The sequence below is a fragment of the Mesoplodon densirostris genome, chromosome 4, assembly GCF_025265405.1.
Source record: "Mesoplodon densirostris isolate mMesDen1 chromosome 4, mMesDen1 primary haplotype, whole genome shotgun sequence".
Classification (NCBI taxonomy): Eukaryota; Metazoa; Chordata; class Mammalia; order Artiodactyla; family Ziphiidae; genus Mesoplodon; species Mesoplodon densirostris.
The window spans coordinates 70,637,579-70,648,223 of record NC_082664.1 but is presented as its reverse complement, the minus strand read 5'-3'; the positions used below and the strand labels follow the sequence as shown (position 1 = coordinate 70,648,223).

The 10,645-nt window shown below is 37.3% G+C and overlaps 1 protein-coding gene across 2 annotated transcripts in view; it reads right to left on the bottom strand.

Moving 5' to 3' along the window:
• Positions 1-6,057: 6,057 nt before the first annotated feature.
• Positions 6,058-10,645, bottom strand: part of PRKD1 (protein kinase D1) — a 347,287-nt gene continuing 342,699 nt past the window's right edge. For both annotated transcript variants that reach the window (XM_060096361.1, XM_060096362.1), the window contains exons 17-18: positions 7,398-7,483; positions 6,058-6,570 (exon numbers count right to left, since the gene is read on the bottom strand). In XM_060096361.1, coding sequence (XP_059952344.1) covers positions 6,352-6,570; positions 7,398-7,483 — 305 coding nt within the window. In that variant the 3' untranslated portion in view covers positions 6,058-6,351. The remainder of the gene's footprint in view (positions 6,571-7,397; positions 7,484-10,645) is intronic.

Genomic DNA, 10,645 nt, shown 5'->3' with positions numbered 1-10,645 from the left:
AAGAAGATGGAGGTGCTGAGGAAAACACGCAAAATAGCTACCACTAGTGCCAACCCTTTGTCTTTCGAAAAACAATTTGGAACATTCTCCTCAAGCCGCATGCTGCTGTCAGCTGAGGTTAGCGTTAAGGGTTTGAAGGTTCATGCAGGCCACACCCACACCCACTCATCCCTTATTGTGGAGATACGGAATGTTTTTATCCACTTGAGTACTGGGAGTCATGTTGTTCAGACACTCAGAGCCTAAATGAGGGAGAAATAGATTAAGTGAAAATTTTAAATGAGACATTTCAATTTCACATATAATTGAAATTTAATTACCTGACAGTTTATTTGCTCATTATAAGAAGTCTGAATAAATGAGAACAATTTGGATTCTCTGAATATTTTCTCTTAATGTATCTCTCTTTTTATTTATAATAGATTATATATGTTTTCAAGGTGTTTGTTTAAAGTCCTATGGACATTCTTAAAGTGAGGTTAATATTATTAACTCTGAAGACTTTCATAATAGGGGAGTGAGAAGCTCAGCAAATCTTTTCCCAAAGAGCAATAATACACCTAGCAAAATTTCCCCAAACAACCATTTTAGGACTGTGGAAACTGGCCAAGGGCATACAATGAACTGATAAGCATTTATTCAGGAAAAACTAACCAACCCTTACTAAGAACAATGGGAGTCTGTGGCCTTTTAGCTTGCTCCCCTCCTACCCTCTCCCCTTGACTCTGTGGCAAGGGAGTTCTACCAGGGTGGGGAAGGCTGGGAAAAACCAGGGGTCTTACTGACAGCAGATGGCTGACTTGATTTGGAGCAGAACGTGGAAAACCCATTTCTAGAGTTATTGTCAAAAACAATAGCAATCTCATCATGAACAAACATTTAAGGACAACATTACAGCTATCCTGAGGTTGCAATACAGATTGGGATAATGAACAGATTGGTAGAACAGCCAGAAATTTACTAGGAAGATACATAGGAGGTTTTCACATACCCCTCGTGGCTCAAAAGCTATGTGTATGTACAAAGGTGTACACACAGAAGAGTCTGAGCCTTAGGCATCTACTTTTCACCTGAGTGAAAGACCTTGCACACAGAGAGAATAAAAGCATCTCAGGGAAAGAAACGTATTAACTGCTTGAACCTAACCCACACTTTGATTCATCAGCAAAGGATAGAAGTCTAACTGGCTCAAGGTGTTCAAACACAATCTCTGAACTATCACTGACCACTAACTTATGCTGTCCTAGATGTGGCATCTAGGAGGCCAGTCTTAAAAATAAAAATAAAAATAAACAAACTAAAACTGCAGAGACATAAGCAGGTGCGTACTTCAGGGAAGACAGTTTCTAGAGTATTAATCCTGATAAGTTACTGAACAAACAAAAGCAACAACAATAACTATGATGGGGAGGATAAGAGATGAGTCACAATACCGAGTTGCTACAATATGTTAGTTAAAATCCATAATTTTGACATGAAAAGAAAGGAAACTGTGATGCATACACAGGATAAAAAAGCATTCAGGGCTTCCCTGGTGGTGCAGTGGTTGAGAGTCCGGCTGCCCATGCAGGGGACATGGGTTAGTGCCCCGGTCTGGGAAGATCCCACATGCCGCAGAGTGGCTAGGCCCATGAGCCATGGCCGCTGAGCCTGCGCGTCGGAGCCTGTGCTCCGCAATGGGAGAGGCCACAACAGTGAGAGGCCCATGTACCGCAAAAAAAAAAAAAAAAAAAAAAAGCATTCAATGGAAACTATCTCTGGTGGGGTAGAGGATGGGAGAGAGGGCCCAGAAATTGGACTTAACAATGGCTTCAAAGTAGCTATTACAAACATGTTCAAAGAGCTCAGGGAAACCACATTTAAAGAACTGGAGGAAAGTATGATAATGACTCACCTAATAGAAAATAATTTTTAGAAAGATGAGCATAATAAAAAATAACCAGAGAGAAAAGTTACATTTGGAAAAAAAGTAAAAAAAAAAAACTCACTGGAGAGGCTCAACATCAGATTTGATTTGGCAAAAGAAAGAATAAGTGAACTTGAAGGTAAATCAGTACAGATTATCCAATCTGAACAGAAAGAAAATGAAAACAAAAACAAAACAAAACAAAAACAGAGCTTCAGAGGCCTGTAAAACTCACCAAGCACACCAACTTATATGTAATGAGAGTCCCAGACAGAAAGGAGAGAGACAGAAGGGCAGAAAAGTATTTGAAGAAACAATGGTCTGAGTTTTCCCAATTGTATGAAAAAAATTATCTAGACATCTAAGAAACATAAGCTCAAATAGGATAAAAACAAAGAAATCCACACCTAGATACATGATCTTAAACTGCTGAAAGACAAAGAGAAAATACTGAAAGCAGAAAGAGAAAAATAATTCATCACATATAAGGGAACCACAGTATGATTAAAGGTGACTTCTCATCAGAAACAATAGAGGCTAAAAAGCAGTAGGATGAAAGAAAAAAACAAAAAACAAAAAACCCCGTGAACCAAGCATTCTATATCCAGCAAAACTTTCCTTCAAAAATAAATGTGAAATAAAGGCATTCACAAGATATGCAGACTGAGAGAACTTGTTGCTAGCAGACATGTCTTAAAGAAATCCTCAAGAAAGTCATTCAGGCAGAAAGGAAATGACTCTAGACAGTACCCTGAATTCACATGAAGAAATAAAGAGCAATGGAAAAGGTAGGTAAATATAAAAGACGGTGTATTTTTTCACCTTTCTTCTCTCAACTGATTTAAAGGATAATTGTATAAAATGATAATTACAAAAAACTGGGTTATAACATATAAATCTATAACATATATAATAATAACATCACAAATAAGGGTGGAGGGAATGGAGCTATATTGGAGCACAGTTTGTATATTTCACCAGACTTAAGTTATTACTGATATGAAGTAGACTGTGATAAGAACAGATGCATATTATAATTTCTAGAGCAATCACTAAAAAATAAGTTAAAAATAGTAAAAAATCCAACAGAAGAATTAAAATGTTACATTAATAATATCTATCTAACAAAAAAGAAGGTAATTAAAGAGGAGCAGGGGAACAAAAAAGACATGAGACATATGTCAAATGCATGGTAAAAGGAAAAACAGCAGTTAACAAGGCAAGAGGTGGAGAGGACACCCCACATTTTCCGAGTGTTTCAGACAATGTGAAAAGACTGAGATGAAAGAGCCTGTTCCCTTTTGGCAACTAAAAGCAGTTGGCCCTTCTCCATGGGCCCCAGTGTATCTTCAGATGAACCAGTATTTGGTTCCTTAGAACAAGTTTAAACAGACAGTATGTAAAATGTAATCACTTCGTAGAAGTAGTCAAACTTAACACTGACTGGATAAGGGATGCAAAGAGGAGACAGATGGCTTTCTTATTCTCACTGCTGTACTTATTGTACACATTCAGTACAATGGTTGACCATACATTTTTTTAAAAAGTCTCCATGAGAGTGAGTATTCACTAAACTCAAAGATTCTTTAGGGCTAATGGACAAATCGAAAGCATCACTGATCAAAATATTTTTCTAAGCACTGTCCTCTTGCTCAGGCCAGAAGCAAGAATAGTGGGAGTTTGCTCTAGTGGTTCTGGATATATAGAGATCAGCAAATTTATGACAACTTGAATAGACTGATAATGTCATTTAAGGAATATCGCCACTGCAAAAATGACAGAGGACACATCCTCCCTAAATCATGCGTCAGTCATTTCTCTTATCTTTGTCAGAATCAGAAGATTCTTCTGTATCAAAAATGTTGCTTTGCCTCTTGTATTAAACACAGACTACTGCCCATGTCATTGAACACAATGATATACCACTGATGTGAAGTGTGGACAACTGCATTGATGATATTTAGCATAAAAAGTGGGTGCTGGTTCAGTGAAATTGCATTCTTTGCAGCATCAACTGATATTCTGGATGGAAGAAAGTGGCATGACTTTCAGTGGCCCATTTTTTTTCTGAACATTAGCAGTTACTTACTCTTTCCTGTGCTTGAATAAGTTGGGTCAGTAGCATGGCCACACAGATATCCTTTTGACATGCTACTCTGAATGTAACAGAAAGAGTAATGTTTGTTACAAACTGCTGGAATAGTTGGTAAGGCTGCCCCCCAAAAAGCTGAAACCATTATTCCTTCATAATATTTTCTACTATTGTCTACTTCATTCCTGAGCTTACTTCTTCCTTTGAGTTCCATAATATTACTTCATGTAACTCTATCTTTAAATATTCCTTTTCAATTTTCCTTTTTTTTCTGATTGAACCATTCATGGTGATATTTCTCAGGTTTGTGTCCTATGATCATTCTTTCTCATTCTACCCCCAAAGACCTGAGTCATTCTTATCAACTTGTGGTGAGTTATTGACTCCCAAATCTGTACCTTCAACTCCAGAATTCTTTCCTAAACTCTACACACATATCTAAATATTTTCAGGATATCTCAAACTTGATGTCTAACAGGAACTTTATATTCAACATGTTCAAATGTGAACTTACCCTTTTTAAGGCTATAATTCCTTTTGATTAATAGTTCCATCATTCATCTGAGCTAAAACCTAGGATTCACTCTGGACTCCTTTAAATTCCACATTCAACTAGTAACCAAGTCCCACTGATTCCACCCATCAACATCTCTTATATATACCTCTCCACCTAGTTTCCTATTTACTCCTGCCTTAGTTCATGCCCTCATTATCCCCGATGTGTTATTACAATAGTTTACCTGGTCTTTTGGCTCACCCCTGCCCTGGTTTCAATCCAGACTCTGTCTTGCTGGCAGAGTGAACTTGTTGATGTTGATTATTCTTCTGCTTAAAAAGTTTGAATGACTTCCTCAGACTTAACACAGAATAAATTCCAAATCCCTTAAAATAATACAAAATAGTAATTAACCATTGGAAAAATCAACTATTTTCCTCCCATCCCTCCAAGTGCAAATATTGTCTGTTGTCTTAACATAATTATGTAACATATTCAAGTGGCTTACAACACATGAAATTCTTCCAAACCTTTATTACAATTTTTTTTCTGTTATATAGTAACAGTAATACATGATAATTCACAGTCATCCTGCTACAAAGAAAAACAGCCCACAATTATCCACTCCACACACCTGAAGTCTGTTAAGTCCAATACTAGTTTTGTCTTCCCTAGGCTACAGAACTTTACTTGAGTTGGCTTTCTCTTTAGGAATTTTCCAGTATTGATGTGTTATTATAGTTCATCTCAGAATCTTCTTATTTAGAAAGAAATTATTAGAGCCATTATTCTAATAAATCAGGAGGCTACATTGAGATTGCTGTTTGTAATATTCTTATGTCTCCAAGTATTCTGTTTGGCTTTGGTCATTCGCCTTTCTACTGGAAACTAGATGACATGCAAGATAGAAAGGTTTCAGTACACTTGGAAACATACTTTTGTGGCTGCAGACTAGACAAGGCTAAGTTCTAGGCCCTGAGACTTTCTCTGGTTTTTTTGAGCAGATACCCCTGCTCTTACTTGGCCAGAGAACATTAGCATGGATCACAAATGAAAATAATTCAGTCGGATGGACACATATTTTGCCAAGAATATTTATTTGTTATTGTTGAAAAATACACAAAGGCAAAAGGTTGTTTAGCTGCTGATTTTCCATAGTACAGCGGGGTATTGTAAGAAAGGGGAAAATATACCTGTTCTATACATGGCAGTTACATTTCTAAGGCATTTAGGCTTAAAATGTAGTAGGTGCACCTAGGCCCATTTACTGGAGTTTAAATATACTGAGGCACACCAGGCAGGCAAAGGCTTTGAAACTATACAGTAAAACTCTTTCATACATTTGTGTCTTAGGATTGCATGTCCATGCCCCCGAGCCCCCAGCCCCCATCATTTGTTTTTTCCACATGAGTTTTGGGGTTGTTCATAGAACACTGGTAATAATCTACTCTTCAAGAGTTTGCTTATAGTGAGAACACCAAAGAGACACACAGAACAGAACTACTTCATGGACAGGTTCTGTAGACTCTTACCAAATTGAGGCTCCAGTAAGAAAAACACCGATTTGCAAAGGCACAGTGGAGACAGGTTTAATGCATTAAATATAACATGAATCATTCACAATAACAAGTTTAGTGTTTCAGGGAACTTTTGTTAATACAACACAGTTGGTCACACAAGATACAAATGCTTCTGTTGATCTGTCTTGGCAACTCAGATACATCAACAGTGCTAACAGTTTAACAGCTTTGTTCTCATCTGACAGAAAATAATGGCAGTTCTGCAAGGCAAATGTTAAACCTGACCGTATGTATTTATTAATTCCACAGTGTTTTGACAGATTATATGGGATGGGACTCAGAGGATGCTGACACGCTCACTGAGGGCTTTCATCTCTGTTTCTTCGGTTTCAGGACTGTCACTGTGGCCCGTGCTTGGATCGATCAGGTGTGTGGGGTACTGCAGCCCCTGCTCGCCTGCATACTGCTCCCACCTTGAGTCATCACTCTCATGGGTGATGTAGCGTTCCCCGATTTTGCATTCCAGCTCTCGTAAATCTAACCAGGTCTGATAATCCTGAGGAAGAAATTGCAAAATATTACCATAGATATGATTAAAACTCATTAAAACACTCTTTCACTGTTGTCAGCTCCCACAACATATATGTCACCCTTTTTCCTTCCACTCCCACCATGCTATGTCTTTCATCAGGCACCCTGAGGTGACAGCATCAGCACCAAAGCCATCCTATCTACCTAAACTTTGCAAATGTACACTGTTTATAGGATATCAGGCATCAGGAGGTGGGCAATTAATATTTGCAGTCAAGCAAAGCAGAATGTTGGTATTCCTTTGGAATTGAATGCCTACAAATAATCCTTCAGTATTTCAGAGGATCGTTTTTCTAAACTTCTAAGTTCAATGTGAAAATAAAATCTTTCGGAGAGAACAAACACATGCATATGCTTTATATCTACCATGCATTTCTTTTACAAGTATTGCCTTGGATTTAAATATATAGCTTCCAAACAAGTACAGTGCATGACCAGGTGGGCATCTACTTGGATAGTTATCAGGATTACACATACAGATGCCTTTGAAATCTGGTCCTTGGAGTTTCATTATGACCCTTCTTTTTTTGTCTTTTGTTTTTGGGGTGTGTGTGTGTGTGTATGTGTGTGGTATGGTGTGTTTCTCCCTTATCCAGTTTTCCTGGTAGGGAAAGAGGTTTAGAAATACTAAATTGTTATTAAATCCTATGAAGGTGCATGCATTTTGGCAAACAAACTGGTATTATAATTATACTTTAAAAAATATGACAAAAGATTTTTATATATAGTATCAGAATCTTAAATATTTAGAAGCTTATTCAACTGAGAAAATATCCAGTGATTGATTTTTACCTGTAACCAAGGGTGACTCAAGGTCTTATCCACGCTATAGCGCTTTCTCATTTTTACTTGCAGCAAGTTATTGATAAGATCAATGGCTGAAAAAAATTTTTATTGGTAAAAATAGATGACATATCTGGAACATATGCATAATTCATTTATAGTTTATTCCACATCTGCTATTTCACACAGTTAAATGCAACACAGTGATAATAGACACTAGAACATGAAGAAAATTCCCCTTGAGAATTCTAAAACCTTGGCCTTAATTTTAGATGCGAAAAAATGAATTGGAAATAATTGTAGAGGAAGGAGTATGAGTCCTTTGTGAGTATGATGTGAATTTCTCTTAGTCTAGTTTCTAATACATTTTTCTGAAGTAGGAGTTTTGTTCAAATATACATCATTTAAATATGTGTTGCACTGATGGCAGGATAAAACTAATATTCAAGAGAAAGCATTTACTAATTTTGTTACAAAATGTGTTTAAAGTTTGAATACACATAATGGGCTCCGTAGTCTTGAATTCAGCGACAGACATCTGGACACCACATTTAAAAGGAAGAAAATAAAGCATAACATAGGCCATGACTCATGATAAACTTAGAGCCTAAAAATCAATAGCCCAGTGGTGAAACACTTTTGTCTCTTTCTCTTTACTTTGAAAAATAATCCATGAATTGGAATTGTATCAGCCTTCACTGCTTTCATAGGGAAGAGAGGTAATCAACTTGTCTAACAAGAATTCTTCTAAGAGGTTAGAATCACAAACCATCCAGCCTCATACTCTGCCTCTGACTGGGACTTCAACAGAGTGTAATTTAGGAAAAAAAGTGATCCTTCTAGTTATCTAGTCTACAAAGCATCTTACCCAGAGTACCATGTAACAGAGTTCTCACTCACCTCTCTGAAAACTATTATTTTCAGCCTATACCATTAATTGTTCACTATTTATTAAATTCATTACCTCATGCTTCCCATTCATTCTTGTAATGACTTCCCATTTCTATCTTTCCTGTTAGCATTTTCTCCCCAAAAAGAACTTAGTGAAATCTGCCAAACTAATGAAAGCATTCACATTCCACCGAAGAGTCCATTCCCTCCCTTAATCAACCCTGGTCATTAAGTTTCTTGAGAGATGGACCTTTCTATCAAAAACCTTTAACAGGTATCTGATAAAGATGCAAATTAACTCCCCAACTTGCTCAACCATCAAGTCCTGAATGAGGGGGCTTTGACTCCATTGTTTGGTCTACATCAGTCTGTGTGGATCTGAAAATACAGTGTCACAGGAGTCCTGAGGCCACCTGGAACAAAGGTCACTTTATTCCCTCAGAATGAATCAGAATCCTTCTCATTATCAGGCAAAGAGAAATGATTTTTACAGGCTTCTGGTAATCTAGAATTGTATCACTTTGATACTAATATTCCAAGTATTTGCCTGCATGGAAGGACTGTAGAATCAAACATCTAAGAATTGCTTGATTGGAGAAAGTAAATGCAATAGCACATATTTAAATGCTGTCTATGCCCCTACACCCTTGCCTTCGCTAGGATACCTTAGGAAACACAGTATTTAGTACAATTTCAAATTCCAAGCATGTGTTCTCAGAGAGCTTTTGAACGTATAGTTCTCTCAGTGAACTGTGTATTGGGCATGGGCTTTAAAACATCCATTCACATGATTTACTCACTGGTGTGTAAAGTGCACCTTCCATTCTTGCTGCTGTGAAGTCACACAGCAAAAATGGAGAATAAGGGGAGACGGGAGAATGCGTGTGCTACCGTAAGCATGCCGCAGCATTATGCTTCCCCACACACTGCAGGGGATAAAGACATGTTATTAATTCACTCCTTCTGCTTTGAATTCTATAATTAGGAAGGTAGGAGTACAGCAACTCGACAAAAAGTCTGGTTTGTGCCCAAATGGGCCCCAACAGTGAATCACACTGCCTAATGGGGAAGGAAGTACGGCCAGGGGAGAAACTAGATGTGTCTGAAGGGAATGGAATATGTGAAGATGAAAAAATTGCTCTGCTGAATGAAGCATATAATCACAAGTCTCACTACAGCCGCAGTACACAGCTGACCTGATTAAGCACAGCAAGCCAATGACAAGTACCTCCCAGAGAAAATAGTTTAGGACCTAAGGAGAGAATTAGTGGGAGTGTGTGTGTGTGTGTGTGTGTGTGTGGGGGGTGTATCTGTGTATTTATAAATATATTTCATGGCTCTTGAGAGCAGAAAACAGAAATAATTAACTATTAAATGTTAGACAATGTAGTTAAATATTGGGAACCTGGTGTTACTGACAAAATAGGTTCATCATAGTGTTTGAGAGTTCCATTCTACTGGTCACTGTTTCTGGAACTCCTAAAACATCCTTTTCATTAATCAAGTCTCATACAACCCAGCATTAAATATACCATCCAAAATGCCTTTCACTAAGCTCACTTTTAAAAAGAGATTCTACTGTTTTTTTTTTTTTTTTACAATATTCTCTTTATTGACCATGTCTATCGCATATACATATCATTCATTTATCTGTTCATTCATCAAATATTCCTTAAGGAATTACTGTTGGCAATGACATTGGGAATAAAAAAGGTAATGATAAAGCCCTGAAAAGTTCCCAATCTAATCGCAAAGGCAAAATATGCACGTGCGCGTGCGCACACACACACACACACACACATATAACATGATAAAACACACCATTTAAAATCTTTGACCTTTAATTAATATCCTACTCAAAGAAAAAAATGTTTTCTTTAGCACTCCCTAAATATAACTAGCTAGGGTCCTAGTGACTAACTGCAGTAGTCCAATCTATTTCACATCTCAACGGTGTTGCAGGATACCAGTGACAAGAATTCTTTTCTCCTATGTTGTGCCCAAAGTTGTCTTTTTATAACTTACCCACATTAATCCTATTTATGTTCTAGATGCAATGGAGAACTTGACTATTCTATATGACAGCTCTTTAAGATTTGGGGACAGTGATGCACCTTAACCTCGTCTTCTGTGGTTCCGTTAGCTTCCTCAGTCTCCCTGTGCACCCTTATTTTATGTTCACTAGCTCTTTTTCAATGTTCCTGTTCACAAAGGACCAGAATTTTCCTCACAATTAACTGACAACTTAATTGTGATATTATTCATATAGCCTAGGATGGAAGGTTTTCCTTTTTTTAAAAAATTTCGCATTCATATTCTTAAGTACTCCTAACAAACATATGAAAGTAGTTACTTTTTTTTTTTTT